This window comes from Petaurus breviceps, unplaced genomic scaffold (assembly GCF_028583685.1).
Source record: "Petaurus breviceps papuanus isolate PSGF00001 unplaced genomic scaffold, PetGlider_PUasm1.0 90895, whole genome shotgun sequence".
Classification (NCBI taxonomy): domain Eukaryota; kingdom Metazoa; phylum Chordata; class Mammalia; order Diprotodontia; family Petauridae; genus Petaurus; species Petaurus breviceps.
Genome location: NW_027187372.1, coordinates 135,225 through 154,236, shown reverse-complemented (window position 1 = coordinate 154,236; position 19,012 = coordinate 135,225). Strand labels below are relative to the sequence as shown.

Below are 19,012 nucleotides of genomic sequence, written 5' to 3'. Positions count from 1 at the left end.
AGGCAACAGGGAAATTCAGTAGACAGAAACTGAAGATAAGTGAAAGAGCAAAGTTGACCAAAGGCAGGACAATCTGATAAAAACAGGATAGAATGGTATCACTTGGGCAAAACCCTTGTAGCAAGTGGAACTGTGAATTGATTAGGGATGTATAAAAGCACTGCCCTGCAGCAGTGAGGGGCCAGTTGAGATCATGTAATAAATCCATAGTAAAACCGTTCAGAACAGTTTCACAAATTTCTCTCACTTCATTCAGCAGCATGTGAATAGGGGAAATAACAGAAGCAATATAAGTTTAGGATTTGGCAATGTGTGACTGGCAGTGGAATAAAGGGGTAAAGGACTTGAGTGAAAATACAGTTTAGAACTGAAATGGTTCACCAACAGGTCAAGATAGGGAAGAGAAGAGAGTGTTGCCAGAAGAAGGATAATGGCCTAGGAAAGAACTAAGGAGTAGAAGGATTGGAAGTCATGGTGAAGACAAACAACACAGCATTAGGAGTTGTAAAGTAGAAGGAAAACTGGAATGATAACAGATTATTATCAGATAAAGGAATTTCATGAACATGGAAGTAGAACACTTAAGGGTAATGGCATGATAATGAGTATGGCCATCTCTGCGTGGCAGAGTTGGAGTGGTCATGGGACATGAGTAAACTGAGAAAGACAGAAGTTAAGGTATTAGATATGCATGTAGTTTGGTATTGGGGTAGAAAGAAAGATCATGAGCCAGGCACCGAACACATGAGAAAGGAAGGGAGATGTCCTGGGGATTGGTAGAAAATAGATTCCAGAATCCCGATCGCATGGTATAGACTGAACAAATCTCAAAAGAATAGAAGTTAACGAGTAACACTGGTAGAAGGAGTGTGGAAGCAGCAATGGGAATCAAGGAGATTCTAATTACTTCACCACTAACAGTAAGTGGACTGGGGTAAGAAGTTGGGGTAGGGTGAATGGTGGAGGGAGGAAGCACCCAGGAGAGGGCAGAGTATGATCAAAAGTATAGCTAGTGCTGGAAAGGATGGCTAAAAATACTGTATCAACAGGAGAGCCAGGTCTTAGTGAGTGCGAGATGATGGAAATAATAAGAAAGGAAAAAATTTAAGATAAAAGCAAGTTAATTTTGGAGCAGCCACTCTAGAGAGCACAGCGAAAGGGGTGGGCAGGTCTGGAGTGGGACTTTGGAGGGGTAGAGTCGAAGAAGAAAAGAGTAAGAGGATGAGAAAGACAGAGAATGGTGTTTGTACTATGACAGCCAGGGATTTCAGTGTGCCAGGGTAGGAGGATACTAATCTTTGAGGAATGAATTCAGGCAAATTATCAGTGACAGGAGAGAAATCCACTGAAGTAAAGAGGCAATTAAAACTATTCAGAGCCCTCCCTTGATGTTCAACCTTGTGGCCGGTGATGCTATTGAGTCCTGTGAAGTTCAGGAGGCTCACCTCACAACAGGCAGGAGCAGGTGAAGGTATAACCTGTGGGAGTCTGGACAGGTTGCAGTAGCTGGAAATTTCAGGTGGGTTTGTTCTGGTCTGGGAATGATCTCTGTAGCACTAGGGAAGGACAGAGGCCTAAGACATGAATTCAAGGCTAAAATATAAGTACCCTGGAAAGATACAGCAATAAAGAAGGCACAGTCTTCTTTGGAAGGTTAAATCTCAGACTAATGTAAAGGTAAAAGAGGAGGCCATGAGAGGCAGGCTATTTGCTCCCCAGGAAGTTCCAGGGAAGAACAAAGGACAGAGATGGGCCAAGTGGATCGGGGTAACACAGCTTTCCCTAGAAAGTCATCCAACATGCTAAAAGACCTTTTTTCACATTCTCCTGACAGCACTCTGGTCATCCACCTGTCATCCTTCACTCTTGCCATGTAAGTAGCCCATTCTCTCTCCACACCATACCAATTTCTTTATATCATCCTTTACTCCATTTCTTCTTCAAAGTTCTTCACATGTTGAAGCCTGCTCAGACCTACCATGTACCTATCTGTTGCTTTTGCTTATATTTTTTTCCTTCACCATTGCAATATATTTTGTTAGTGGTACATAAAAGTACAAACAATTTCTATCCCATTTGTACCTGCTCAAAGATTTGGATTATATTTACAGGATTTTCTTGATAGTTATGACAAAACAATACAGCAAACAAAGCAAGTCACCAGAGGCCAAAGGCTTGATAGGACAGCATTCTGATTATGATATCAGAAAACAAACAAACAAATAAATATTATTTGGTAGGTTTAGGGTGTTTTATTGGAGTACTATTACCTTCCTTTCTTTTACCTCTTTCATTTTTTGCTCTTTGATTACAGTTTTGGTAGAACTCAGATTTATGCCTGCATGTACCATACAACTTCATATAAAGAAAATACTTTCTGACAAGAAACTTTTTCACATTTTAAACTAACCTGTATACCTTGGGTGGTTACCATTAAAAGCTAATCTGGAAATGATAATTTTCTATACATTTCTGGGTAACTGGCACCTAAAAGTAATAGACTGTAAGAGTTCCTTTTAGTTTTCCTAAAAGTGTTCAATTTTTAAAACAGATCCCATAATAATAGAGAAAAAAGTCTTCTCTCTCAATGGCAGTCAGAAAATTGATGCCAAGTATCCAGTATCATTGTCTTTTCTCTTTCTTTGTCTTCCCGGTGCCTAGCACAGTGCCTGGCACATAGCAGACATAATAAAAGCTTGTTGACTAACTATCAGTTACTTAACGCTATGGGCTTCATTTTTCCTACAACAAAGTTGAGAAAATCTTTCCAATTCAAAATTACATGATCCTTGATCAAAAATTCATCTTTCTTGAAAAAGTTTAATCTGAAATTTAAAAAGAATACCCAGATTCAAAAGGGAGAGTGCCTCAGGCTATAAATGTTCAGTCATGATTGTTCACTAACATTAGAAATCACCATCATTTTACCTCACAACTCCTATCCAAACCCTTAAATAAGGTTAAATGTATAAACAGTGGGAAAAATAAGAACCACTGATATCAGGATGGATATTAGAACAAATTATAAAGTGTGATAAATGTGCTCTGATGTTCCTATTGTCCCATACATAAATGTGTATAAATGGAAGGCTGGCGGAGGGCGGGGAGGAAGCAGTGCTATTTCTCATCAAAATGGAGGTAAGCAAGAGAAAATGAATAAATTTAAGGTAAAGAAGTACAAAAGTATGTAGATAAAGGAGCACCACATACAGAGAAACCCATGGCTAATTCTAAAGTGACATAAGAGCATTATCTGAAGAAGAAAAATTAAGCTACCCTAATGGTCCATGAGAGCATCAATATTAGAGCCATTGGCTTAGACCAAGAGAAAACTAGACCAACTGATTTAGAAAACATTACAAATATATAAAACATACACATTACATAAATATAAAGCATATAGTATATAAACATAAGCTGTTAAATATAAACCACAGATGTAAAAAAAACAAAAATAGTAGCATACATCTAGTTTTGTATGTGAAATTTTAGGTAACCAATAAAATCAGCAATTCAACCAAATTTTGCAATATAAAAGGTTTTTTTTTAATAGGAAATTATATTTACTGCTTACATAAATAAAGTCAAGGTTATTGGTTCCTTACCTTCCATAGAAGGTGCCTGGTCCTGGGCTGAATATAGCATATCCTTAAAAGCCTGTGGGAGAAAAAAAAATAAAAACAAACCACATCAAACCTTGAATAAACTTTATAATAAAGTATTTAAACTAAGATATAGTATTATTTTCTGGCTCCAGATAATAACTCTACAAAAACTCCTAACATATGCAACTAGTGAGAATTCAAGTAGCCATAATATAGGTACAACTGAAAGCGGTACATTATTGGATTTGGAGTCAGAGGAACTGGGTTCAAGCCTCACCTGTCACTTATCAACTATGTAACCTTGGAAAAGTCATTTAACTTCTCTATGCTTCAGCTTCCTTTTGGTAAAATGAGAGGACTGGACTTGACATTTGAGGTCCCTTCATACCTTGACTCTCCCCTCACCTCTACTTCACAGAATTCCCTTCTTCCTTTAAGACACAGTTCAAGCACCACAATCTACTCAAAGCCTTTCCGGATTTGCCCAAACGCAGAGCCCTCTCTTTCTTGTATTGAATTATCTTGTATCTATTCTATAGATACTCTGATGAATGAAGAGGTACGTAAGTGACCACAGACTACTAAAGGCTATGCCAGCAGAACATAAAGTCCCTATAAACTGGACAGGTTTGGTGTATGAGCACAATTGTGATAAGAATCAAAGAAATCTGTAAACCAGCTTGTCTGCAAGATGAAAAAAAATTTTTTTTTTGCTACAACTTGTGAAAATTACTCACTAAGTTGTAGAAGCCCATGATCTTCATCTTCATCACACCAACAAAATCACATATTCTTTAAATATTGAAATAATGACCTTATGTGAGATAGGACAGTGCTTTGGGATGTATAAACATCTGGAAACCCCCAAATTCAATTAATATGCAACATGTTTGGAAACCTTTATAAGGTCTTCTGTGTCTGACAGATACATGTTCATGAATGAAATGTATCTTAACACTGTAGATTTTATTTGCACATTTTATTACCATTACAAAGCTTGATTCAAAAATGAAAGTTATTATCAAATCCTCACCCTATCAAATTACACTATAGGTTTTATGATATGGATCAACCAATACACTTTACTAGTAGTTCTCAAATACTTTTGTTTGTTCACTACATAGGATACATATTATTCCATGCCCTTCCTCAAGTTTCTCCCCACTCCAATCCATCTTCCACTCAGCTGCCAAAGTCATCTTCCTAAAGGAGAGGTCTGACCATATGATGACCCTTTTGTCATTAACTCCAGTGGCTCCCTATTAACCTCCAAGATCAAACATAAACTCTTCTGCTTAAGATTTAAAGCCTTTCAAAATCTAGGACCACCTCCTCCTGCCCCCCCCCACCTTTCCAGCCTTATACTTTACTTTCTGCTTTAGATACTACAATTAGCAACACTGGCCTTCTTGCTGATGAGAATGCAACATTCCTCTCCCATCTCTGTGCCTTTTCACTGGCTCTCTATCCCTCACACTTGAAATGTTCTCACTCATCTACTCGACCTCCTGGATTCATTCCCTGGCTATCTTTAACACCTAGCTCAAAACCTTTCAGTAGAAAATCTTTCTCAGTCCTACTCCCCCACTCTCTAGCCTCCAATGCCTGGTCTCAGATAATTAATCTCCATGTACACTGTAAATATCATGTATGCATAGTTTGGCATGTTATCTTCCCCTTAACTGCCTTGAAGATAAGAACCATGTTTTTCACTTTCTTTGTATCTCCAAGACAATGCCTACTATATAGGAGACACTTAATAAACAACATATTGACTGATTTTTGCATACAAATGTGACTGCAAGTGTAACTTTCAATGCTATTTGGTGCACATTTAGCAAACCTCAGGATACACACTCTTTAAGAACTGCTTTATCCAAACCCAATCCATATTAAACAAGTCCCTGGAACGGAGAGACAAAAAAACATTAAAGAGAATAAATACAGCCATATAGCTATCACTTCCTCTTCAAACCAATTTTCTTATTCTCTTCTTTAACATAGTATTATTTAGATAAAGTCATTCTGAAATGCAAATCTCTGTCAGATACTTTTAAAATAACAACAGGCTATCATTTTTCTCATTCCCAAATTAAAACCAAGGAGATTCAAAAAACTGGATAAATTAATATTTTATTCAACAATAATCCATATTACAATAAGTTCAAACATAAATTGAAACCCATGGACCAGCTGTTGTGTATGTGCCTAAAAAGAATGACTATAAATGCTCTCTTAAGTACATAATAACTGCCTTAATTTTACAAGTTCAAGCAAAGTACTACAAAAGGACAGACCTTTTTCCTGTTATCTCAAGAGTTAAAGTAAGCAAGTATGTGGCATTATTAAAACTGTAGATTTCAAAATATCAACTAAGTATTTAAAAAGAAAAAACTGAGAACTATTACCTCAGTACATAACTTGGGCCAATATTATTCAATGCAAAGCAGAGAGAGTATAGGCTTATGAGCTTAGGACAGGGGTGGTGAACCTGCGGCCTGGAGGCCACATGTGGCCCTCTAGGTCCTCAAATGCGAACCTCTGACTCATTAGTGGATTTAGTCCCCCCCACTGAAGAATGGAGAAGGCTGAGAACTTGCACAGTGGAGGTAATTGGTAGAATAAAGGAGTCTTGAAGGACCAGAGATGTGGTTGTAGAAGACACAACAGTCCACTACTGGCTATGACTGGGAGGGAGGCATGTAACCCATCTCCTCATAATCTGATTACACATCCCCTAGGAGTCAAGCTATAACACCACCCCTTGCCCCCTACCTTTATAGAACACTCACTGCCTTTGGCAATTCTCTAAATCCTATGCCTTTGACACACACTAGCTTGTGACCCCTCTTTAGGCAACCCTTTAATCTACACATTGCAGAGAAAGTACAGGAACTAAATTGGCAGAGAGCATTTCCTCATCTGGGAGTTCCCTATGTCAATAATATCATAGATCTACTCCGTATACCTATCCCTCACCTTTCTATAATTTCTGGACTTAAATCAGTAACTAACTAAACTCTCAAGTTCCATATTGCTAAATAAAGAAAAACTAGGAAAAAATGTCACTTTTATAACCCAAAATAGCAATTTTAAAAAGTGATTTGAGACACTGCACATTTAAAAATATAAGCTTATATTATATTCAAAGACATGATATCTTTCAAAAATTCAAGGACTTTCTGATAATATGAAATAAATGACTTGCATTTCAACAGGTCTGAGAGATCTACAATTGTAAAAATATTCAAGAAAGCAGGAAGAGCATCATTTTGATTTCAGTATCACTTATCAGACCTGACTATTACAAATGTCTAAAGATAACAGTGAACATATTCTCATTCCACTAGATGATAAATAACTACATAACAGAATTAATTTTTTTAAATTTCTATTTTTTTATCCCATTGTATTTTATTTTCAATGGAAGATAGAGTGGCAGGCCTGAAGTCAAGAAGACTCATCTTCCTGAGTTCAAATCTGGCCTCAGACATTAGCTGTGCAAGTCACTTAACCCTGTTTGCCTCAGTTTCCTCATCTGTAAAAATAGCTGGATAAGGAAATGGAAAACCACTCCACTATTTTTGCCAAGAAAATCTCAAATGGGGTCACAAAAAATAGGACATGCAATCTTAGGGTCTAAGAGTTGGGGAATTCTCTGCAATTCTGTGCTTTGCTATTGTTCAGTCCTGTTCGAATCTTTGTGAGCCTGTGCACCATAGCACTCCCCCACATAACCATGGGGGTTTTCTTGGCAAAGATACCAGAGTGGTTTGTGCCATTTCCTTCTCTGGTGGATTAAGGCAAACAGAGTTTAACTGACTTGTCCTAGATCACACAGCTACTAAGTGCCTGATGTCGGATATAAACTCAGGTCTTCCTGACTCCAGGCTCAGAGCTCTATCCACTGAGCAACCTTGGCACTGCCCAAGGTGCTGTTAATAGAAAGACAAAAGCAAAACTCTTTCAAATCAAATGAGTTAATACTTGTAAAGCATTTGGTCCCGGTGCCTGGGACACAATAAATGTAACATAAATGTTTATTCCCTTCCCTTACCTTCAAGGGACTTATTTTCTAATAGAATAGACAAAATGAACATATGTAGAGGACCACAGGCCAGTGGAACTCTGACCCTGATGGCTGAATAAGCCCTCTCAGCTGAAGAGCCTGCTATCAGGCCTGGATCGGTGATGATGTCCTCATGATAAGTGGTATACACCCCTGCCTGGGAGTGGAGAGAACATGGTGTTGCAGCTTGGGGGGATATTTGTGATTTCACTGTATAAAAGCTTGTTCTTGGGATAATAAAGTTGGCTCTGTTTTCCACCACTCTGGGAATCCCGTCTCTTTTATGCACTCACTCTCTCTCTCTCTCTCTCTCTCTCTCTCTCTCTCTCTCTCTCTCTCTCTCTTAGCCTCTGGGTAAGCAACTCTTTTTCAGCCCTGCTGCACCTCCCCGCACACATATAAAGGTATATATACATACATACTATACACACACACACACACAAACAGATATGTTGTTGCTGCTATTGTCGTTCAGTCATTTTATTAGTGTTCAACTCTTCATGACTCCATTTGAGGTTTTCTTGGCAAAGATCCTGGAGTGGTTTGCCATTTCCTTCTCCAGGTCATTTTACAGATGAGGAACTGAGGTAAACAGGGTTAGGTGACTTGCCCAGGATCACACAGCTAGTAAGTGACTAAGGCTGGATTAGAACTCAGGAAGATGAGTCTTCCCAATTCCAAGCCCAGTACTCTATCCACTGTGCCACTTAGCTGCCCAAATACATACATTCATACATACACACACACACACACACACACACACAATCAAACTAAAAAGATACAGAGTAACTGGGGGGGGGGTCACTAACATCTGGGGAAACAAGAAAGGTCTCCCCAAAAAAAGGTGGCCTGAAAACCACCTGTATGACTGTGAAGCACTTCTCTCTGAGCCACAGTTTCCTCACATGTAAAATGGGAAGGCTGAATTAAATGGTTTCTAAAGACCCTTTTCCAACTCTAACTCCAATGTTCCTAAATCGATTAACTTGTTTCCCTATCTATTAAATGGAAGCTTTGTTTCCTAACATAAAGATAGAGGAAGGATTAGGGTCTAACAGCTTTCTGCTGGTTTTGAAAAGCTTAGCTCTTCTAAACAAAAGAGGGTTTGGCTCTTCTGGGGAATTTGCTAAGCAGGGAAGTATAAAGAATTTTGTGCTCCTCTGAACTAGTCCCTAGAGACCAGGTCAGTGACCTCTTGACTCTATAGAGGCCAATAGAGGACAAGTAGCCTAGAGAGAAGACAAAGGGAAAAGAAAAACAAAGAATAACAGCACAGTCCCAGGCTTGAATATATTCCTTTCTTCCTGGTATTTTCCTGTTCAATCCCTTTAAAGACCATCTCAAGTGCAACCACTTCCTCAGGTGGTAAATGACCTTTTCCCACAGACCTAACAAGGAAAAGGGAAGGGGAAGGCAAGCAAATAAGCATTTTTATAGCATCTGCTATGTCGGGCACTATACTAAACCCTTTTTTATTTTTTAAAACAAAATGCTCTTTTGATCCACACAATAACCCTGGGAGGTAGGTGCAATTATTGTCCCCAATTTATAGTTGAGAAAACTGAGGCAAAAAGAGATTAAGTGACTTGGTCCAAAGGTCATGCAGCTTACCAAATAATTGAGACCAAACATGAATCCAGATCTTCTTGATTCCAGGCCCAGCATTTGGTCCAATGTACTGATTAGCTACCAACAGAGCAATTTGTTTCTCACCTCTCCAATACACTTACGTAATATTGTGTATTGTAATTACCATTTGGGGAGGTTACACAAAGTTCAGGAAATTGACCACTAATATTTCTCAAGATAATAAACAGGTACCATAAACATATTGTGCTTTTCTCAGACTCCATGGTTTCTATTAATTTCTACAAACATTTAAGAACTTGCTATATGCAAGGCACTATTCCCAGAAATGACAGCAAGACACAGGTCCTACTTTCAAATAGTTTATAAGCTCATAATGGGAAAGACAAGCACACAAAGAATCAATGCCATAAGTGAAAAGGAAAGGCCATGGCAAAGCACCCTGAGGAATTTGAATTTTGGAATGTCAGGCAAGGCTTTCATGAATGAAGTAACAAGTTGTATCTTAAGAAAAAGCAGAACTTCAATAGCCAGAGGTGGGAGGGGAGGGAAATAAGAGGAAAGTCCTTTCTAGATGGAGGGCAATGTGAGCAAAAGGCACAAAGAAGAAAAAGGAAGAGAAACTGGAGTTTAAAAAAGAGAAACCCAGTGTAACTGGGACTAAGACTGAATGATGAAAAATAAATAATGAGATATGGTTAGGCCCATAACTCAGAGCCAGTCTATAAAAACCCTTCAACACCGGGATTAATAACCAAGTTTATTATTAATTTGATAAGCAAGAGGGAGTCCCTAAAGACTGAAGAGAAGTGACACAATCACAGAACTTTGTCAGTGCCAAGGATAAATTAAAAGGGTGTAAAGTGGAGGCAGAAATGTTAGGGGACAACTACTCTAGGTAATTCAGGTAAGAAAAAGATGAAGCCCCAAATAAAAGTGGCTTTGGTGAGATTTGAAAGGAAGGGGCTAAGCATGAGATATACTGTGAAAATAGAAGCAATAAGATTTAACAACAAGTTAATGTTTGGGGATGAAGGAAGAAGAAGAGTCAAAGATAACTCCTAAATTAAAACCTGAGAAACAGAGAAGTTAGATAGAGGGGACTGTTTGGGAGAGAGAATGAAAAGCTTACTTTGGACACGATGAATCTGAGGTGACAGCAAGGGAGATGAAATGGAGATCCACCCAAGAAGCTAGAAATATGAGACAAGAGGCTTTAGAGAAGGGGTGAAGATGAAGATAAAGATTTGGGTGTCATCTACATGAAGGTGATAATAGAAGCTGAGGGAATTGATGAGATTACCAAGGAAGAAGGGTCAAGGACAAAATCTTAGTGGACAAATCTCCTTTCCTATACTTTCCTGGGAACTGGGGCAAATGTTGCAAAGAGCACAAAAGTCTAAACTGAAGGATACTGGTAAGCTAACTAGTATATTGCCTGTCTTGGTTTAAATATGTAAAATAACAGACTACATTCCCAGCATAGTTATTATATGGCCTATCCTCATCTCACACTAGGTGGGGTAAGAAGGAGAGATGGACATACTATTATAGTTCCCTCCTTAATATTTACTAACAGTTCAGGAAGTATCTCTAAATATGTTAATAACATAATAATCATTTATATTATTTAGGCCACTCTGCTTACCATTACATTCAATAAACATACTGAGCTCATGACCCTCCCACTGTACCCAAAACTCTGTCAGGAACAACAAGCTTGCAAACAAGCATCCATAACAGTCAGGAATTTCCCATGGAAGCAATGGTACCCAGAGTAGGACTCTATGAATCAACCCTATAAACAGCAACCCTAGAGAATCCCCTAAGTTTATACCACAAGTTTTCAGGATTGTCTACCAGAATCTATTTGCAGACAAGGTAACTATGAGAAGGTCCCCCCCCCCCAACAAGTTCACTAGAATAGAAGGCATCACAGAATAGCAAGAAGAACAATAAATAGGAAGCAAGGATACCTGGTTCTGACTCAACTCCTTATGTGACCTTGGGAAAGTCATTCACCCTTGCTGGACTTCCATTCTATAAAATATGGCATTCAAACTAGACAATACCTAAAGTCCCTGCCCACTCTAAAACCTCATGATTCACATTTTACCAGCTGAGTGTCTTTAAGACTGAGAGCTTTGAAATTACTAATTCTGATCATAACACAGAGGTGACTCAACTAGAATTATTTCATTATAAAGCCCCTTATTTCCAAACCATAAAACTGCTTGAAAAAAATGTGTTAACATAACATTATTCTCAACCCCAAAGTCCATTAATTTAATACATCTCATTTTAAAGTTATAAATGAAAACTACATACCCCTACCAAACAATAAATTTTCAGATGCTCTCACTTAAACTGAGAAAATCCAACTGATCCCTTTGGTGAATTTATCAGATTACAAAGCAATCACATCAGCAATTCTTAAGGATTAAATTTAATTCCTTGATCTAACTACAGTCCCTATTTAGCATAGAAAGAGGATGCATCTCCCAACTACAGAAACCTTGGTAGTGACTGAAAGAACAAAAGTCCAAGGAGCCCAATCTATATAACTCATCTATCTAATCTAGTCTGATAAATTTATTGAGATTGTTTAAGATGCTAATTTCAGTTGTTCAAATTCTATTGATTGTTGTTTTCCAATAGAAGTGAGAACACATTACCATCCTAGCCCAGTACCATAGTTAACATCCAATACCTAAATTACTAGAATGACAGCCTAAACAGATCTCTCTGCTTCCAATCCCTTTTCCTTTCAATGTATCCTATAAAGTAATAACAGTAGTTTATATGAATGTGAAGCCTATCTTTCAATCACAAAAATGTTTTATTTACATTGGCTCAATTGGCCCTCATAAAAATCCAATAAGGTAGGTGGAAATAGAAGTGCTGAGAAAGGGTAAGTGATTTTCTCAAAATCATGTAGTAAAGCAAAGGGCATCAGGATTTGAATCTAGGCATTCTGACTTCAAATCCAGGGTTTTTTCCATATCAATCTTCCTCATCCCCACTTTTAGCATGACTCCCTTCTTCAGAAAATAGTTGCCAAAATCTATGGTTCTCAAGTTTTTTCCATAATCTGACTTCAATGAACATACTCAACTCTATACACTACTCTAATTTTTGCCCCTATACCTGTGTTCAAGTTTTTCTAAGTATAAACTACCTAACATGTCTTCACTTTCACCCCCAATACAATCTAGGCTATATTTAATCCTTCACTTTTCCCATCAGTCTAAAAAAGAGATAAATCTTCTTTTCTAAATTCAACCTCTACACCCATTCATTCTTTGCCACTCTATGTCCTCTGAACTTCACCCTTAACAACTAATCTTTTCCTCTCTACTGACTTTATCAACTCTTCGTCAGAGGCCCCTCCCTTCCTACCTTGAAATGTTCATAGATCTCCCCATCTTAAAATATAAATCCCAAGTTTTTCTCTTGACCCTTCTGCTGTCCTGATTGCTAACATCTGATTTCTCTCTTTTCTTTCACTGCCAAATTTCTGAAACATGCAACCTACAACAGCTGCCTTATATTCTCCTCTTATTCCCTGTGATTTGCTTGTATTGTCACCACTCAGCTTACCTGTTCTCTCAAGTAATGGTAAGAATTTGGTATTACTTGCCTACTATAACTGGAGAATATTCAATAACTTCCTTTTAGTCAGTGTGCAATGGTCTTTTTTCAATATTCACCCTCCACAATCTCTCTGGAGCATCTGACAGCACAGGAAGCTAGAGGTTATCTAGCTAGTGCAATGGGTAGACAGCTAGACTTGGAAATAGCAAGATGAAATTCAAATACAGCCTCAAACACTTATTGTCAGACTCTAGGCAACTCATTTCCTCTCTTTTTGCTTAAGTTTCCTCCACTGTAAAATAAGCATAATAACAGCACCTACCTTTAAGGGTTGTGGTAAGGACTAAATAAGATAATATTTAATACTGCGCCAGCCACATAATAGGTACTATCTTAATACATATTCCCTCCCCTCTTTCAATTCCCTTCTTGAAATTCTCTTAATTGATTTCTATTGCACTAAATTATCCAGGTTCATATTCAACCTTTCAAACGACTCCTCAGTCTCTTTGCTGGGATCTTTCTCTTCCACTACTCTTTGTTGCCCCTCCTCTAGTCTTGGGCATTGCCAGTCTCTTGGCACCTTACTCTTTTCCCCCAAAGCATTCGTGTAACTCCCAAAGCTTTAACCGTCCCTTCCATGTAGATGGCTGCCAAATCTTTGAAAGATCTTCACTGCTGACCTCTCACCTCCATTCAAGTTCCCAAATCTGCAATTGCCAAAAGGACCTCTTCCCTTATGTCTCCCCATTATCTCAAATTCAAAATGCACAAAATCTTCTTGGTCATCTTTCCCCTTCCAAAATTCCCCTTTGCAACTTCTATCAATGTGAACATTATCCCACTCTCCCAGACTAGAAACCATTCTCAATAGTCATTCAAACACCTGTAGATAAAATTGATTTCTACTAAAAATTGTGTATGGCAGTTAATTCTTCACCAAACTATTCAAATAGAGTAACATAACAAAAAGAACACAACAGGAAAAAAGGAAAATCTTTAGTTTATTTATATGCTATCTTAGCTCCTTCAAGGCCTTTTTTATGACTGAAACTGTATAAGAGTGAAGTTATTTTGAATTCCCAATTTTTAAATACTAAATTATTCATTAAATCCTATTTTATAAAATTGCAGACAAACTAGTTTTTATCTTTCTGGATCACCTATCTTGTCATTTTTCTCCTAAGCTTTCCTTCCTCATTATCTTTCTCTTTTTTCTTTCTGCTTTCTCAGTTAAGGCCTAGTTTAACTAAATCATCCCTCCCCCAATCCTTTCAATAATCTTCTACTAATTGCCTCTCTCTGATCCTTTCACTGGTGTGAATCTGAATCTGACTGACCAATGGTTTTATATACTTAGCTGCCTATTACATCCTACATGTTTTCCTTCAGTCACTGTAGAACTTTCAAGATATGGTAATTGCCTACCCCCCTCTAAGAAATATAGTTCTGAACCAAAAGACCTTTTCAAAAGGGATTGCTTCCAGATTATGTGATTTCCATATACCTTTTTGATAATAGTTTCCACTATTCTACAAATCAATTGCAAATTCAGCCACTAGAGGTCTCAAATATCCAAGAGGAAAGTCTCCCACTTCAAGCCTCAAACACCCAATAAGCACTTATAACAATAATAATAATAACTAACATTTCTATAGGACTATGTGCCAGGCACTATGCTAAGCATTTGTACAATTATTATTTTATTTGATCTTCACAACAACACTCCAAGGTAGATGCTATTATTATCCCCATTTACAGATGAGAAGCCTGAGGCAATCAAAAGTTAAATCACTTTCCCAAGGTCACACAGCAAGTATCTAAGGAAGCATTTGAATTCAACTCTTCCTGACTGCTGGCCTGTAGCTCTATCCACTGTGCCGACTAGTGGACTCAACAAGCCTCTTGCATTAGAGCAGAAATTTGCTGTTGAGTCTTATCATTCAGGCATTTGTAAGTCTCCAATGCACATTTACCAAGCGCTAAAAACTGAGTTCTTATACTAAAATGTGAATACTTCAGCATGTTGTGATCATGATAAAAAAAAAAAAAACAACAAAGCAAACAAAAAACAATAAGCAAAACTCTAAGAGTGAGGTTGAAAATTTTTTGTTTTGGTCTGGTCTGGGTTTTTTGCTCACCAAAACGAGTCTATTTTTGCCATGTATGAATTCATAAATTAAGGTATATAACTCCAATAAATATCAAACCAATGAACAAAAATTTATCAGGTCCTACTGGGTACAAGGCACTGAGGATACAAGTAGAAAGAATTAAATCCTTTCTCTCTAGGAGCTTACGAATATTCTAACAGGGGATACATTAACATACACATACACACATATAAATTCAAAATAAATATAAGGAAAATGAAAACAAATGCAAAGTTGTTTTAGATGGAGGGCACTAGCAAATAGAAAAATAAGGAAAGACTTTGTATTTTAGAAAGTGGAATCTGAGAAGAGTTTTGAAGGAAGAGAGGAATTCCATGAGGTAAGAGTAAGGAAAGAGGGCATTCTAAGCACTGGGGACAGCCAGACAAAGACATACAGCTGTGAGGGACACATATGAGGAACCAAGAGATCAGTTTGGCTAGATCTTAATATGTGTATGGGAGAAGGAATTTTTCCAACAAAGCTGGAGAGATAGTTTGGGACCAGACTATGAGGGGCTTTAAAAATTAAACAGAGAAGTTTATATTTTATTATAGAGAAACTAGGGAGTCAGTGGAGTTGATTGAGTAGGGGAGTGGTCATGTCCTGTTCTGTGTATAAGGAAAAAAACAAGAATATGGAGGACATATTAGAATGGTGAGAGACAAGGAAACCAGTTAAGAAGCTGTTACAATAGTCTAGGGGAAAAATAGTAAAGATCTGAACTAAACTGATGACTATGTGAAGAAAGAGAAAGGATCAGAAGCAAAAGATGTTGTAGAGATAAAAAGCAGCAAGATTTAGTAACTGATAAGATAGTTGGGGTGAGGAAGAATGAGGAGGGAAGGATAACATCAAAATTATAAACCTGGAAGACTGAAAGAATGTTAGTTTCTCCTACAGAAAAAGGGAAGTTTGGAAGAGAGGTGGATTTGAAGAGAAAGCTGTTTTGGCCTGCTGAGTCTGTCCCCAGGTGTCTCTGGGACGTCTAGTTTGAAATGTTCAACAGACTGTAGGTCTAAAACTCAGATGACATTATTTGGGGGTGGGTGTGTATGCGTGTGTGTGTGTGTGTGTGTGTCTGTGTGTGTACACCTACATATTTGGGAGACAGTTACACTAGATGATGACTAAACCCATGAAAGCTGATGAGGTCACCAAGAAAGAAGAAAAGAGGACCTAGAATCTAGAACGTGCTTGTCAAACACTCACAGTTAGGGGTTTTAACATGGATGATGAGTCATCGCCATAAGGGACTAAGAAGCAATTTAGATAGGTATGAGGAGAAATAGAAGAGAGTCATGTCACAAAAACCTAGAGAGAAGAGGGCATTCTGAAAGAGAGAGTGGTCCATACTATCAAATGTAGCAGTTAAGGAGTGAAGGATGAGGACCAAGACCATCAGATTTGGCAATTAAGAGATTGTTGGTAACTAGAGACAAAGCAGTTTCAGTTGAGTGAAGACAGCAGAAACCAGAGTAAAAAGGATGGAGGAATGAGAGGAAGTCCAGGTTGACTAGTGTAAAAAAAGATTTTTCTAATGAGTTTGTCTAAGAAAAGAAGGCTACAGAACAATAGCCTGAAGGGATAAGGTCTAGTTTAGGCATGTTGAAAAGCAGTAGATGAGGAACCAAGAGGGAGAGGTTGAAAATCTGAGAGAAAGTGGGTGATAAGTGCAGTGTGCTGAAAAAGATGGGAGAGGGCAGAATCAAGGGGAAAAAATTAGTAGCTGGCTTTGGTAAGAAGAGCCACTTCAGAAACTATGAGAAGGGAGGAGAGAGGTTTTAAGATGAGAAGAGATAAAGGAGGTATGGGAAATTTAAGAAGGGGAAAAAAGTTAGAAATATATTATGTCATAAAATATATGAGAAATCAAGTATCTGCAAAAGTACAGAAGTTACCTGTGGCAATATCATAACTCCACTTTCTACAAATAGCCTAACTCTGCCTATACTACTGGAGATAGTCAGGAACACTATTAATAATCATCAACTATTCATTTCTGGTACAAATAACTGGGCAAGTCACTTAACCTCTCTAGGCCTCTGTAAAACGAGTAAGTTGGAACAGATAGTCTTTACCATGTGTAAAATATCAGAAAAGCAGAGTAACATTTCACAAACTAATTAAATGAGAATATTTGTAAAGCATTTTGCAAACCTTAAAACATTATACAAATGCTAGCTATTAATTTGGGGTATAGAATACTTTGAGGCTTAGGGAATTAAAACATAATCCAAAAGATTTGAGGAATGGAATACCCATCCTATCCCTGTAGAACAAGATAAGGAAAATTAATACTATTTTCATGAACCACATCAAAAGGCCATACTTATAAGTATATGTGCATGTTTGTGTGTATATGTATTAAAATATATGTATATATGTAATATTTTAGAGAGAAAATATTATCACTTATCAAAATTTTATCTCCAAAATACCTATTCATATCATATAAAACACCAGGATTCCACAGAACAATTTAGAAAATATTGGTATAAGGATTATCAATAATTTTATATTACTGTGTATTTATTCATTAGCCTTAGAAAACCATTTGATACCATTAAAAAATCTAGAAACTGCCATATATTAAGAAAGTCTGTTTGCCTTTGAAGGTACCAATATGCTGTCACGAACAACTCATCATGATACGGTCATATCCAAATGTACAGTACTCCTTTAAACCTATTTTTCATTCCTGGTCTAGTGGAGAAGGTCTGCATTACAATTATAGCTTTACATACTTAGTTTTATGTAGCAATGTCTGAGATGCAACAAGGGTCTGTTAACAGCAGGATAACACAGAGTCAAGGATCTGAAAAGGACCTTAAGATTAGACTATAAACTCTTTGAGGACAATCATCACATCTTACACATTTATCTTTGTGTTCTCCATAGCGAGTACTTAAGTTAAGCATAGTAGAAGGAAAAAAATGGTCAAAGTCTATCTAGTTTAGTCATGTCTTCAAGAAAAGTATTTCAACCAGCACAAGATGAAGACAAATTATAAGAGGTATATATGGCACAGTGTCACAGTATGGAGCTTTATAAATTCTTGTTGACTGACTAATTGAAAAAATGTTTGGGTTTGATCCAGAAAGCAAGCCATTAGAGATTCTTGAGAATAGCATGACACAAGTGTTTTCATAAAGTTCAGTTCATTGGCATAATACAGGACAGTTAAGGCTGTGTAGAGGCTGGAGGCAAGAAACTGAGACAGAAGATTAATGCTGTAATCAGCAAGGTATATACAGTAGAAAGAAAACTGAATTTGGAGTCAGAGGACTTGGTTTTTAATTGTGGCTCAGCCACTAAGAGCTTGTGTGACCTTAGGAAAGTAATTCTTCCTCAACAAAGCTGTTTTTCTCACCAGTAAAATGAGAGGGTTGGACTAAAGAACCTCTAATAGTCCTTCCAGAACTAGAAATATGATCTTAATATAGATGTGCCAGTCAGAAGCTAAAAGACAAAAAGGAAAAGGACAAGACCAAGACAGGCAAAAAGTCCAGCATCTTCTCAACCTAACTAGAAACTGCTCCATGCATGTGTCCAGATGGAGGAAAGAGATTCCATGAGTAAGCCCCAAGGTTGCCAAAAACCCACTGTGGGAATCTTGGACGCTACAAGAAACAACAGAGAGCACTGGAGGATAGGCAGCACTAAGACCAAGAGATCACAGGGCTCTAAAGTCTCTAGAAATATGTACTGAGAAACCATAAATGAGAGGCTCTTAAACTTTTTAAGTCATGGACCCTTTCAGCAGGTTAGTTATGTCTATGGACCACTTTCTCAGAATAATAGTTGGTTGTTTACATTCAAAATTTCAGGAAATGTTACATTTCAGTTAAGGATTGGTGCAAATAAAGATATAATTTCCCCATCCAAGTTAATAAACTCCCTGAAATCAAGGAGTCAAAAGACTCACCTGTAAATTCTATCTTAAGAATTCTTGAAGATCTGGTGCTCTGAATGAACCTCAAAGATTTAAGGAGAACTAACTC

General features: G+C 37.6%; 1 protein-coding gene across 2 annotated transcripts in view; it reads right to left on the bottom strand.

The window, feature by feature from the left end:
- The window catches only part of XPR1 (xenotropic and polytropic retrovirus receptor 1), a 230,753-nt gene that overhangs the window by 182,290 nt on the left and 29,451 nt on the right, over positions 1 to 19,012 (bottom strand). For both annotated transcript variants that reach the window (XM_069074364.1, XM_069074363.1), the window contains exon 2: positions 3,606 to 3,657. In XM_069074364.1, the coding sequence (XP_068930465.1) occupies positions 3,606 to 3,657 (52 nt within the window). The remainder of the gene's footprint in view (positions 1 to 3,605; positions 3,658 to 19,012) is intronic.